Source organism: Mesoplodon mirus (genome assembly GCF_964341445.2).
Source record: "Mesoplodon mirus genome assembly, chromosome: 15".
In the NCBI taxonomy this organism is placed as follows: Eukaryota; Metazoa; Chordata; class Mammalia; order Artiodactyla; family Ziphiidae; genus Mesoplodon; species Mesoplodon mirus.
This window is the reverse complement of record NC_138991.1, coordinates 67,220,227-67,234,789: the sequence shown is the minus strand read 5'-3', so window position 1 is coordinate 67,234,789 and position 14,563 is coordinate 67,220,227. Positions and strand designations below refer to the sequence as shown.

At 50.8% G+C, this 14,563-nt stretch overlaps 1 protein-coding gene across 2 annotated transcripts in view; it reads right to left on the bottom strand.

Annotated features, from left to right (window-relative positions):
- Nucleotides 1-14,563, bottom strand: part of DTD1 (D-aminoacyl-tRNA deacylase 1) — a 109,033-nt gene that overhangs the window by 76,940 nt on the left and 17,530 nt on the right. Inside the window, exons 4-5 of one of the 2 annotated variants that reach the window (XM_082645287.1) lie at nt 5,535-5,641; nt 5,151-5,384 (exon numbers count right to left, since the gene is read on the bottom strand). In XM_082645287.1, coding sequence (XP_082501413.1) covers nt 5,166-5,384; nt 5,535-5,641 — 326 coding nt within the window. In that variant the 3' untranslated portion in view covers nt 5,151-5,165. Of the gene's footprint in view, nt 1-5,150; nt 5,385-5,534; nt 5,642-14,563 lie in introns of those variants that run through there. The other variant, XM_082645288.1, reaches the window with a different exon arrangement.

Here is a 14,563-nt window from a genome sequence, read left to right as displayed (position 1 = left end):
AAGATTAAAATACTAAGAATCTGCCCAAAACACATACACAGGAACAAACAGAACCCTTAAACCTTAAATGTACTAACCCATTAGTGCCCTGAGAGAGTTATTTAAAGCAAAACAGATGTTTTTCGCTAGTTGGAGATTAAGAAATGTTGCATGTGTCAAAGGTGGAAGAGGAGAAGATTGCAGTTTTTAATTTACCAGCCATATTCCAATAGCAGGAAACAAACTCTTTTAAGTTTTTTTGTTTGTTTGGTTGGTTGGTTTTTTTTTTTGCGGTACGCGGGCCTCTCACTGTTGTGGCCTCTCCCGTTGCGGAGCACAGGCTCTGGACACGCAGGCTCAGCGGCCATGGCTCACGGGCCCAGCCGCTCCATGGCATGTGGGATCTTCCCGGACCGGGGCACGAACCCGTGTCCCCTGCATCGGCAGGCGGACTCTCAACCACTGCGCCACCAGGGAAGCCCCTCTTTTCAGTTTTCACAATTTCGGTGACCCATTATGGATTGAAGAAGCACAGATGAAGTTCTGTCGACTGATCAATTCATCAATGGGTCTCCAGGCAGAGCCAGTCATGTATCTCTTGGAAAGGCTTCTTTTTAACTCTATGGTATATACTGAGTTAGGACAACCATCTGTATAAAAACAAATTAAAATGCTAAAACAAAAGCAAGCCCTTGCAGCTCCCCAACTTGGAAGAAGTCAGCCTGGGTGGGAACTTCTACGAGGCTCCCAACCCTTCCGACCAGCCAGACACACATGCCCTGGGCAGGGCGCCCGGCACCGATGGCACTCAGCAGGGGCCCTGGCTGCTCGAGCAGAGAAGCCCCCCAGCCTCCAAACCCGACCCTTGGCCAGACGGTTATGCAGGACAGTGGATGTTCGCGCTGAAAGGATGAGAAAACCAGCAGTGATGCCTGCAGCCCCAGCGGTCTGGCAGGTGCCAGCCCTGCCCCATCAGGAAGGTTTCCGTACAAGGTGAGGTCCCAGGACTCAAGGTCACCAGCACACCCACGGTGACACGGTGACAGAGATGAACACAGGGCTTCCCTGGTGGCGCAGTGGTCGAGAGTCCGCCTGCCTATGCAGGGGACACGGGTTCGTGCCCTGGTCTGGGAAGATCCCACATGCCGCGGAGCGGCTGGCCCCGTGAGCCATGGCCGCTGAGCCTGCGCGTCCGGAGCCTGTGCTCCGCAACGGGAGAGGCCACAACAGTGAGAGGCCCGCGTACCGCAAACAAAAAAAACCAAAAAAAAAAAAAAAAAAAAAGATGAACACAAGCAGCAACAGAAACTCTTTGATGAAGCTCTTGCTAAGTTCCCGCTTTTGTCTTAGTAACACTTCAGTATAAACAAGGCAGGACCCTCAGTCAACATTTGTCCAACAGATCAATGTGACACAATGAACCAGCGACCGGAGTGAAGGACAGGATCCAGGGCCACTGTGGCAACCAGACCCAGAAGCTTGCCCTGTGGCCCGGCTCAGGCCACGCAAAACCTCACACTGACACCAACAGAGACCGGGGAGTCCGCACCAGAGTTCAAGCCTAAAACAGGACGAAAAAGGGAATACGTACACTTAAATAAATGTTCTTCCATGAAGAAATGCAAAGGTATGGGCATCAGTATAACTCGTCCTTATATTCGGAACGCTTCTCGTTAGACCATCCCTCATACTGAACTGTGCGGTTACTCAGACCCACCTTTGTGCACCTGCAGGGGGGCTGCCACCTGTGTCCTGGCCTGTCCTCCGCTGCACCTTCTGGATTCTGCAGCACGTGTTACTGAAAAGTACGGGTAAATGAGGCTGACCGGCGCTCCCTCCGCACCCCCTCTCTAGCCCACACATTTCCTCCTGACCCTACAGATGACCCTACAGAAGCCACCAGCGTCTCAATCTCGACATCCCAAGGTTTCAGGGCAAAGGGATGGGTGCTTGCTGGTAAGACGAGTGCAGAGAAAGTTACAGGTGAACTGAGGGTGATAATCAGAGAAGCATGAAATGGAAAGCTCTGGCACCATTCTTCACTGGTCAACTTATCCCAGAGATCTGTCAATAAACTCATGAGCCAATTCAAGGATGTGTATTTGAAAGTTCATTTTTTCAGCTCCTTCCAGCCTTTCGATTTGGTGAGGTTTACAAGTCCACTAAATCAGTGAAAATATAAATACTTAATGGCAACACTGTGAACTAGGTGGGCCCTGGGCCCCAGGAAAGAGCCCTGCAATTACTGAAATGCCCTCCTGGGGTGGGGGGGAAGCCCCCACCTGCTCTCACCGTGTGCAATCCCAACCATGTGAGACTCAGGTTAAAGAACCACCTCCCACCCCCCCACCCACCTCTAAGGGAAAGCAATTAAGATGAAAACAAGAGCAACAGGAAGTTTCTCCCCACAGGCCCGGCTGGCAAGGGTGTTGAAATTTCCCTGTATCTAGCCACCCACAGAAGAACTCACGCACTAGCCGATCTTCTCTAGGTTATAATCAGGATGTTCCTACCAGAACCATGTTCTTCCACGAAAGTGCCACGGGGAAGACAGCCTCTGTCTGGTGGCTCTGCTACTGCTTCCACCCCGTTCTTCGCGGGATGTCCCTCAGAGCGAGCACGACCCCTCTTCTTCCACTTTCTCTCCGTCGGGAACATCAGGGGACCCACACTGCAGCCCCTACTGCGCTGGGCGCGGTGCCCATGCAGCCATGGGAAACGTGCAGGGGCTGCCACTTCCAGACACGAGCAGAGACCTGGTTAAGGCGGACACACAACTAGCTGCCTTTACCAGCCCAGTCTTCAGCAGCAGTAGCTGCATGACCCATGAATAGAGCTCTGGGACTCTTAAAAACAGGAATTTAGCCCTATTTCAAGTGCAAGTTTGGAAACAACTGAGAATGCCTCCTCCCCCACCTCACATCCTTAAAGGTCAGCAAAACCACCAGTCCCCTGGGAGTCCAGGCCAGCTCTGTGCCGACGGCAATGCCAGAAGAACATTCACAGACACGCAGCTCACGGGCCCAGGACACACGACTCCAGAACAAACTTCACCGCAGGCAGTGAAAAAGACTCAGAGTAATGGGACGAGGGGCTGACGGGGGCCCACTGGGGTTGAGGGGTCAGAGGATACCCTCCGAGGAGACAAACGCTGAGACCAGGGTCCAGAGGCAGGGGAAGCGGGGGTCTTGAGGGGGCTGGTGCAGAGCAGGCCGCTAGCCACAGCAGCCGGGCATGTGGCTCAGGTTGGAACCCAGATGTCTCTGGAAGGCACCGAGGGGTTTAAGGCGGAGCATGAAGTGGTGTCCTTGTGATGTGTCCCAAGCTGTCGGACACTGTCCTTTACCCCCGTCACTGTCAAGAACCTTCCCGGTTTATGCTGCCCTGAATCCGTCCCCGGAGCAGGGACCGGGTCACGGCACTTCCTCCCCCGCAACACACTGTCACACACTAAAAAGACACCTCATGCCTAAATACACACACACACACACACACACACACACACACACAAAAGGACCTACTGTAGAGCAGGGAGCTACATTCAGTATCCTATAATGAACCATAATGGAAAAGAATATGACAAAGAATAGATACATGTATATGTATAACTGAATCACTCTTCTGTACGGCAGAAACTAACACAACATTGCAAATCAACTATACTTCAATTAGGAAAAAAAAAAGCACACACACACATTGTTCATTTGTTCAGGTTTAAAGAACCTGTATTTTAAAACACAACACAAAAGTGAACAAATCAGCTATAAGCCCGAAGAGGAAGCCTGTTCTTACTGAAAGGGGAAAGGCAGACAGGCCACCCCCAGAGCCCCCTGTGCCTGCCTACCGGTACCTCCTGACAGCTTGGGGACAGAAATCTGGGCAGTTTATAGGGTCTGAGGCTTCTGGAGTCCATTAACTAGAACAAGTAATTGAAATTGACTCAGGACAATTCCTGCATTTCAAGAGAAAGCTCCTAAAAGCTTCAGAACCAACGAAACTAACTTTCTTATTGTAACAAGTTAGCATGGCCTGTTAATAAGTTTTTAAAATAATGTCTTTTTCTTTATGGTAAAGAAGAAAAGAGGGGGTGCTTGCTCAAGAAGGTTGAAGAGCCTAAACATTTCATGTATTATTCTATCACTTCTAGAAAAATATTAAGAATGAAAAAAACTTGACCAAATTTTCTCTCCAAATACAGTTGAAGCAGAATAATCAATCAAAACAACAAAACAGTGATCAAATAAAAGCAGAGGGAGAACAGCCAGGGGCAAGAGGAAACCGGGAGAGGCCGGTATCCTGCGAAACCAGGTAAAGATGAACCTATCAAATGCACAACCTCAGTGTAACCACAGGGAAGGAAACCGAGGAACATTCTACAGAAGCAGCAGACCAAAGCCACGAGGACCGGGAAAGGCCGTAAACACCACGTGGGATCCCAGATTATCGTGAAACAGATGAAGGACACTAGAGAAAACTAGTGAAACTTAAGTAAGGTTGTAGCGTCGCCAACAGTATTGTATCAATATTAAGGTCAACATTTTGACGAGCAGACCGTGATTACATAAGACGGGAAATTTAGGGGACGCCGGGTAAAGGGCCTATGGAAACTCTGACTCTTTTCAACTTGCCTGTAAGTCTCAAGTTACATCAAAATAAAAAGTTTAATTTTTCATGTGGACTTTTCACTTGTGATTTTCTTTCGTGTTATCAGTAATTCCAGGAACCTCAATTATCACCTTTCAAGCCCAACACTACTGCGCCAGATGTGTTCCTGCTTCTCTATCGATCCAAAGAATCAGTAACATAAGAGAAAAGGTCTGTTCCCCTTGGAAATGATGACTTTGAACAGGTCACAGAGCGTTACGTTTACATAATGCTCCCCGCCACCCCTGCATCCTTCCACTTCGGTGTCCCAGAAGGCGGGGGCGGGGGGAGGACAGGGCTGCCCGTCCCCAGCTCCACTCCTCCCGCCCTCCTGCCTCTCAAAGGCCACTGAGCAGCTGCATTAATTAAAGCCTTCAGAAGTGCTAAGCACCTATGGGAAGCACACAGCTCACACGGACTAGCACAGATTTCCTTTCTGTTTTAATTAAATTTTCTCTGAAAGCTTACAGAGTTGGCAGCAAATCCAGGTCAGACGTTGCTTTAGAAAAATAAGGATTTACAAAGACCCTCAGGTGGCACATCTACCCACACCTGGGATAAACCCACTCCACGCAACCATTCCACACTCGGGAACCGGGTCCGGCCGAGGGGAGCTGTGCCGCTCCTCTGCTGCCACCCAGCGGCCTGTGGACGCCCAGGCACCTTGCCCGGGGCCGGCCTGGAGGAGGGCTGGGCTCTGGAATGGAGTCAGGTGGAGGCAAGGCCGCAGCACAGAGGAGACGCGGGGCGACAGGTGTGTTCTTGGGAAGGGATGTAGCAAATAAACTCTAGGTTACTACGATGAGGCATTTTCTCCACCTCAGACTCAGAAGTGCTCCAGGAACTAAATCAAGGCCAGAAGATGTTACCGGCTCCCAGGAGACAAACCCGACCCTTGACTCTGGGCTTACCTGCTTTGGGTCGCAGGTAGCAGCACCAGGAGCCGGAGATTCCAGTTCAATGGTCACAGGCCCATCGTTCTGAATGTGAACTTGCATGTAGGCACCGAACTTGCCGTCTGTAAGAGCAATTCCAATGGTCACAAGAGGTGGAGACCTCAGATTAAAGCTAACCTCCATCAGTGTAATCAGAAACCCGGGAGCAGGACCACCCAACTCCCCCCTCTGCGCCCCCGAGTAAGGAAAACACAAAACCACACGGCAGAGGTGCCTCCGCATGCCCTGCAGACCTGGCAAGAGGGCAGGGTCAGGGAAAACGTGGGTTAACAGGCCTGCGAGACACTGATAAGATAAAGTGTACAACCACTGTGGAGGTCAAGTTCAAGCTGAACCCTACAAGCCTGGAATTCCACTTTGGGGCGTCTGCTCTAGAATCTCTTATCCAAAAGGAGACAGCCAAGGGTGTTCACTCTGGCAGTGTTTATAAGAGAGAAAGTGGACCCAGTGTGACTGTCCCGGAGGGGAACCAATGCAGAATCTCTGCCTGAATTCTCCCACAGAATACCATTCGGCGGCCACACCTGTCAACGCAGCAAATCTCAAACCCACAATGTGATCTTTAAACAGTGGCGAGAACACATCAGTGCGACACCATTTAGATGGTATGTTCAAACACCAAAACAAATTCTATCACTTGTGGAGAGAGATGCATGAAGAAACACGGCAGGAAGACGAACGGCAAAGGCAGGGCGGTAGCGACCTCCACACGGGCGGGGGGGCAGGCAGGGCGGATGAGAGACACATGAAGCACGAGACTGCCTGGCCGGTGAGCCCCCGGTGTCTGTTCTCTGGGTGTTTCCTAATGAACGTTTTTAAACAAATCAAACACAGTAGGCAAAGAGCTTAGGAGGCTCCCCCAGAACCACCTCATACACAGCCCTGTGAGCGGCCCGCGGGCCCCTCTGTGTAAGACGCGGAGGGGGGGTCCCTCCCCGTGAGGCCAAAAGGCAGGTCAACCTACAGAAGGTCCCACAGGCCAGAGAACCGAGGGGACACCTCGGTCCTCGCAGGACGGGACTGCCCAGAGCTGGGGGCCACTCGGCTCCCCCGGGCCCACGTCCCGCCTCGCCCCAGCGAGGCTGCAGAGCCGTCCTGCTCCCCAGGGTGCGTCCCCAAAGTGGCCACAGACCGCCCCGTGAGCGCCTCTCCAGGTCCTATTCCGAACCTTCTAACCCAAACCCACGCCAACTGTGTCCGATCAATCAAACTGTACCTGATCAACCCCCGAACACTGAACGACATTCTTCACAAACAACGTTTGTAAAGAAAGCCCAGCACACGCTCTGAGAGCTGGTGCCGCGCAGTCATCCGAACGTTGCCTCCACCCTCCCGAGAACTTCTGATGTGCACTGGGTCCAAACGCAGCCGATGACACATGCGGACACCTGCTCGAGTGACTGCACGCCGTTCCTGATCAACCCAACAGGGGGAAGGTGCCGGGTCCACAGAGCAAAGCCAGCGTGAGCCCTTCTGCTCCCTCCCACCATGACGGAGCAGACAGAGCGCGAGATCCACGCCCCGCTGAAGACTAACTCACAGCACTGAAGCGCCAGGCTCGCTGCTGGAGACCAGAAGACCCTGCTCAGCTCAGGGGCGTGGACAGCCCGGCACTCGTGGCCCAGGGTCTCACAGGCGACAGATGGGTGCAGGGTGGTGATGATGCGGCACCGTTCAACCCTGAGGAATCCCGACCCTGGAGGTAAGAGTCCCCCCACTTAGGGGATGGGGAGGGAATCAGAGGGGCTCCCTGGAGGAGGCTCCACCGGGTTCAGGATGTGAAGGGCAACAGGACTTGGACCCAGCCCCCAACCAGCTCCAAGGCCTCAGAATCCCACCTGCACTACAGGGAGACCAACGAGAAGCCCTGGGTCATGGTGAAAGTTCAAGGAGACCGAGCACAGAAGCGCTCAGGGCCGCGGCCGGCACGTGCCTGTGCAGAATCAGGGTCTGCTCTCAGCATCACACTCGGGGACCACGCCTGCATGCCGGCCCTGGGGGTCACCATGCACCGCAGCAAGGATGGGCTCTCAGGACCTGGAGGAGGGAAGCCTGTTTCATTCTGGTGCTCCCCACGCTCCCCTGGGCAGGGAGCCCTCGCTTCATGGGGCGGACGACCTCTGGGGGACAGGCTCACCTCCGGGGAGAGAGCCGACCTCTGGGGAGACAGGCTGACCTCCGGGGAGATGGCTGACCCCTGGGCAGACAAGCCGACCTCCAGGGAGACAGGCTGACCTCCAGAGGACAGGCCAATCTCTGGGGGACAGGCCGAGGAGAAGAGCAGCCCAGGACGGGCCTGGACCAGGAGCCCCTCCAGCTCCCTCCCCAGAGCAGCTCGGCTCCAGGGCTCTGGATACCAGACCCGATGCAGCAGCAAGGGACTCCCACCAGCTCAACTCCGCCCCACCTGCTGGCACTCGCTCCGATGACCCTTGACCTCACAGAGGGTCTCAGCAGAACAGGCACACACAGTAGCCCTGGAAACCGAGCTGTGTGCCCTTTTTAGAGGCAAGATGAATCTAGTTCCCACTGGGCAGCCAGTCATGCTCAGATAACGGTGACTTCCTGTGACCTCCCATCAGATTAAAGTGGCCGCTCAAATCTACAGAGCTTTTGTGTTATGCATGTCAGAAGAGCTAAAAAGACATCAGCTGGGATGAAATCATGTGTTTAATTGCAGGCTAAAATTACAGCTACAATTAGGAACAAATTTCAGCTCCTGCACTCCGCAGGGAAGCTGAAGGCAGACTCAGGAGGAAAGGAATTATTTCCGACCTTGAATTTCTGTTGTCAGGATATACGGCATATGCTTCACCGTGTTTATCATTCCAAGTAGCAAGAAATTTATTTTCTTTTCCTGTTTTTCTTCAGTTAAGAACAGAACTATTATCTGAATTTCCATTTGTTCGGATAACAAATCCAAAGACATGTTTTAAGAGATCTTAAAATGGTAACATTCTTTTCCAGTCCACATCAAAGAGTAAAGCCCCCAAGAAAAATTACATTGGCCAGGGAAAATAAAAACATTTTTTTAAATAATCTTAAAAGACAGAAACATATCTACAAAACTACATCTAGGCTCCAGTGATGATATAACCAAGTCACTCTTAAATATAAGTCCCCCATGTTTCCAGCAGGAAAACTCCCCACTGGGGCCAACCCTGCAGGGTCCAAGGGCTCTACCAGCCCCAAACCAGAGCGCCCCATTCACCTGCAAAGGCTGACTGCCTGCCACCACCCAACGAGAAGCCCTGCCCCGCCTCTCTGTGCCCCAGTCTGTTCCAGGATGACAACAGGCCAGTCACCACAAGGAGGGTGCACGTGAGTTAGTACAGGCAGGGGACCGGGCCCGGAGCCCGGCAGTCAGCGTGCAGGAAACCTGGTCACGACTACTGCTATCACTCCTACCACTGTCCATGTGGTATATGGGCAAAGGGGAGGGGGGGGGAGTATATGAACAAAAGGTGGGGGGTGGGAGAATAGCAGAAAACAAAACTGAAGAAGATGCTTTTGAAGAAAACTGGGGAGAGCAGAAGGCCCTGCACACAAGTGTTCTCTGCTCTCCAGGGTCGGCCCTGCGCAGCTGGGACCTGGCTGGGGCTCGGCCCACCTCTGCAGACGGTCCTGGACACCCGCACCAGACACTGAGCCTCCGGCCCGCCCATCTAAGCTCCCCGCCAAAGGCGGCTCCCTCTGCCGTCAGGATGCATCCTCACCACCCAGTCTTCCTCTCTGTTCTCCTTTCAACCTGTTCTGAGCCTGGGCACGCAGGGGAAAGGGGTTACTGATGGAGACCCCAACATCGAGTGACAGGCTGGGGACCAAGAAATCAAGCAAACGTGTGGAATCGGGGACTCAAAATAAGCAGGTGGTAAGGCTAGGGCCATGGGGCTGGAGGAGTTTGGTCCCCGTGGGAGTGTGGCCCTGGGGGGTGCCTGGCGCTAGGGCAGCTCTGTCCGTTCTACAGAGTCCGATTGCTTCCTGGCCCCCGGCTCCCCAGAGAGCTCAGCCCAGGGGGGAACCACCACTGGGGTAAGGATCTAGCTCGAGGGGGCTTGGAGAGCAGAGACCAGGGCTCAAGGAACGGCATCTCCTAAGTACCTTGGCTGGGGAAATAGTTGTCAGAAACAGGGTACATTCCAGGCCCTTTGGATTTCTCAAAGCGTGAGGGCCTGGCCCAGGTGGGCCCGCCAGAACCACCATCTGACTCCATGCCACATTCAGGGTCACAGAGGCAGCAGAACAGCAACCTTGACCGGAATCTTGCGGCTTCTCCCTGGGCCCAAGTCCCTCCCAACTGCTGGTCTCTGCTTGGCTCTGTCTGCGGTGGTCCAGGCCTTGGAGTGAGACACCCGCTCTAGGCAGCAGGCATCTGGGGACCGGGACTCCACAGTAAGAGACACTGGGGGACAGGCCCTGTGGCCCAGGATGGAAAGTGCCTCCTCGCAGGAGGGTGAGGGCACCTGTCCCCAAAGGGGCGTACCCAATTCCAACTGCAGACCTAAGAACAGGAGCAGCTTCTGGGGAAACGGACATTAAGATGGTAAATGCCTAGGACCAAAATTAACCCCTCGCTGGGAGGTTAAATTCTCGTCCTAGCTGAAGCTCTGAAGTTGCCCATCCTGCACGACAGGGAGGCTCAAGGCAAGGTCATCCCTGACCACCAGCTTTGCTCAGACTTCCCCGGGCTCGGCCGGTGTCCTCAGCGTCCTGCTGCCTGGGATACCCGTGTCCAAGGATGCCTGGTCTCCTCACTGAGGCGCGAGAGAACGATGCAGTGTCTGAGGCCCTGAAGGGCTCAAGTGGACCTGTGTGTGACAGAGTGGACTCTGTGTGTGACAGAGCCAGGCCAGGGCTCTGAAAGAACCTATTCCACCAGGCAGACTCCCCTCCACCAAGAGCAGCTGAGTGAGAAACCAGGGAGGGCAGCTTCTGAGCTCGTCCAGCCACGGGGTCTGATTTCAGACTTTAACTCCTTTAGACCTGAATACGACACAGAACTTAAACTTGACCTGTAACTTTTCCCTGGGACTGTGATAATGGGCGAGGGTTTATAGTTAAGTTCAGGGCCTCTCCATGTCGCTGGCTTTTTATTATGAGTTTCTCATGTGTTTATTATTGGAATATATTAATACCGTCATTTCACCTCACTGCAAACCTCTCGTGTGCTGGGCCGAGCCAAGGCTGGACACGGTCTAGGACACAGACTAGGGAAGAAGTCTTTCACCTTGGAAGCAGAGTGGCCCTGGAGGGGCTTCACAGCAAGGTTCTGACCCAATTCAGGGTCTCTGGGGACAAAAGACACACAGCAGGAGCAGCCTCAGTGTTTAAAGATGGATTCAAAGGACTGAGCCTGTAAACTCTGACCCTCGTCCAGAGGGAGCCTCTGCTCTGGACCACCTGCCATCAGCTCCCGCCACCTCCTGGGCTAGAGCCCCAGGGCTCAAGTGGCCGGCAAGCTCCTCACCCCCATGGACACATATATATGTAATTGTTCTTGTATCTGTTGTTGAGAAGACAGAGGGAATCCCAAAATGTTTCCCAAACCTGAAAGCTTGTTCTAACCTGATGATCAGCATCCGTGGAGAAGTGACTCACTCGGGCTGCTGTGGAGGCGGAAGACCCACTAGGGAGCTGTCGCGACAATTTGGGTGGGAGGAGAGGCGGGGCGGGGGCCTGCTGGATTCTGTGTGTATGTCAAAGGTCAGGCCCGCGGGAGCTGCTGATGGGGGAAAGAGGAGCCAAGCAAAAGTGAAGTTTTGGGCCTTAAATGCGCCTGTCAGGGAAGAAGACTGAAAGTACGTGAAATATGGAACCAGGAAAAGAAGCCAAATAAACCACACACAAGAGGTACGCAGAATTTCGAAAGTGAAGATTAAGGGAAAAAAATAAAATATCAAACAAAAATATAACCAGACTTCATAAATTAAGAGCTAGTTTTCTTTTTTTTTTCCTTATCCCCTAAGCATTTTAATATGACATCTAACATAAAGACTCTTAAAAAAACCCCTTAAAACCATTGACACATAGGGGTAAGACAGGAATAAAGACACAGACCTACTAGAGAATGGACTTGAGGATATGGGGAGGGGGAAGGGTAAGCTGTGACAAAGTGAAAGAGCGGCATGGACATATATACACTACCAAACGTAAAATAGATAGCTAGTGGGAAGCAGCCGCATAGCACAGGGAGATCAGCTCGGTGCTTTGTGACCGCCTGGAGGGGTGGGATAGGGAGGGTGGGTGGGAGACGCAAAAGGGAGGGGATATGGAAACATATGTATATGTATAACTGATTAAATTTGTTATAAAGCAAAAAATTAAAAAAAAAATAAAATAAAATAAACTTAATGAAAATTAAAAAAAAAAAACCATCGACATATCTAACAATATTATACCTTAATAGTATCAAATGTCTAGTCCTCGTTTAAATTTCCATAATTATCTTAAAATCTTTTTAAAACTTAGTTTGTTTCAGTCAGGATCCAAACAAGGGCACACATTTCATTTGGTTGCTATGTGTGTCTCCTTAAGTAAGAGCTAGTTTTCTGAAAAAATATTAAAAACTCTGACAGAGAGCAAAGGGGGAAAATACATCTAACAAACCACAATGAGAAAAGGGTATGATTCTAGATGCAGGGATCGTTCTAAATCACCCCCCAAAAAAATCTGTACGCTTCCTCCTGATGCATTTGAAACTCCAGATGGAAAGGAGACACAGGCAAACTGCCTACAGGGGCTCAAGGGTCCTGGGAATCCTGACCAGGGCCGTGACCAAGGAAGGCCACCCAAAGGGCTGGACCGACAAGATCTATTAAAACAGATATTTTCTGTTGATTAAATTGGTCCAGACCAACGGAAAACGATGAAACGCTTTCCAATTTATCCTGCAAGGCTAGTATTACCCTAACATAAAAACTGGATATACCAAAAAAAAAAAAAAAAAAGCATAGTCCATTTTCGCCTTTGAATACAGAGGCAAAAAACCGTACAGGAACATGTGGGCAGTTTCTCGCAGGCACACACACCAGAGGAACACGGTGCAGTGACCAGTGAAAGGTGAGTCAGCACAGCCCCTGATTAGGAAGGGCATTCACCAGGTTAATACTTAGAGAAAAAGACACTGGAAAAAAATCAACTCCCCTGCCTATTTAAAAATGAAACACTCGGCTAGCAAGGGAAGCTCGCTCCTTTGAACTTGAGAAAGACTATGTGGTGACCTGCTTTTTTCACAGTTGGTAACGAAGGCACCCTGATGACCTTCCCCACCTCCCAGGCAGCACAGCTGACAGTTAAAAAGATGGACCGACTAGGCAAATACCTCAGTGATAACTGCTGCAGCAAAGACCAGTGATGGAGATAAAATCAGTGGGTGGGGTGTGTTGGATATCAGGATGTTGGCACAGTCTCACAGTATCTCCACACAGGATATTTACACAAAGAGGAAAAGAATAACTTGACCAGAGAGAAATCTGGCAAATAAGCAGACTGATCAACAGCGTGTACCCAGGATCTAATGTACAAGATCACCTCCGTGGTGTTCCTGCCAAAACGCACAACCTGAACCTAATGTCGAGAAGACTTCAGGCAAACACATGCTGCGGGACATGGACAGACAAACTGACCAAACTAGCCACCCTTCCGAAGTGGCCACAAAAGACGAGGAAGGACCCAGGAACCGTCACCCCCTGGAAGAGATTAAGGAAGAGACGCAACGACCAAGTGCAACGTGGGTTCTGGACTGGATCCTGGGACCAGGAAAAGAACGCCAGTGGGAACACTGGCAGAATTCACGCAAGGTCTATAGGTCAGTCGACAGCGCTTCAGCAAAGTTAATTTCCTGGTCTTATTAAGGGCACTGTGGCCATGTCAAATATTATCAATAGAAGCTGGAGGAAATACACAATTTTTTTAAATTGGAGTATAATTGCTTTACAATGTTGTGTTAGTTTCTGCTGTACAATGAAGTGAATCAGTTATATGTATACATATATCCCCTCCCTCTTGGACCTCCCTCCCACCCCCCACCCCCAATCCCACCCATCTAGGTCATCACAGAGCACCGAGCTGAGTTCCCTGTGCAATACAGCAGGCTCCCACTAGCTATTTTACACATGGTAGTGTGTTTATGTCAAACCTAATCTCCCAATTCGTCCCACCCTCCCCTTCCCCGTGTCCACATCTCCATTCTCTATGTCTGCGTCTCTATTCCTGCCCTACAAATAGGTTCATCTGTACCATTTTTCTAGATTCCACATATATGTGTTAATATATTTGTTTTTCTCTTTCTGACTAACTTCACTCTGTATGAGTCTCTAGATCTATCCACATCTCTACAAATGACCCAATATCATTCCTTTTTATGGCTGAGTAATATGCCATTGTATTGGGCTGGCCAAAAAGTTCGTTCAGGCTTGATAACATCTTACGGAAAAACCTGAATGAACTTTTTGGCCAACTCAATTACATGTACCACATCTTCTGTATCCATTCCTCTGTTGATGGACATTTAGGTTGCTTCCATGTCCTGGCTATTGTAAATAGTGCTGCAAAGAACACTGGGGTACATGAGTCTTTTTGAATTATGGTTTTCTCAGGGTATATGCCCAGTAGTGGGCCTGCTGGGTCATATGGTAGTTCTATTTTTAGTTTTGTAATGAACCTCAATACTGTTCTCCATAGCAGCTGTATCAATTTACATTCCCACCAACTGTGTAGGAGGGTTCCCTTTTCTCCACACCCTCTCCAGAATTTACTGTTTGTAGATTTTCTGATGATGGCCATTCTGACTCATGTGAGGTGATACCTCATTGTAGTTTTGATCTGCATTTCTATAATAATTAGTGATGTTGAGCATCTTTTCATGTGCCTCTTGGCCATCGGTATGTCTTCTTTGAAGAAATGTCTATTTAGGTCTTCCACCCATTTTTCAATTCGGTTGTTTTTTTGTTTGTTTGTTTTTTGGTTTTTTTTTGCGGTACGCG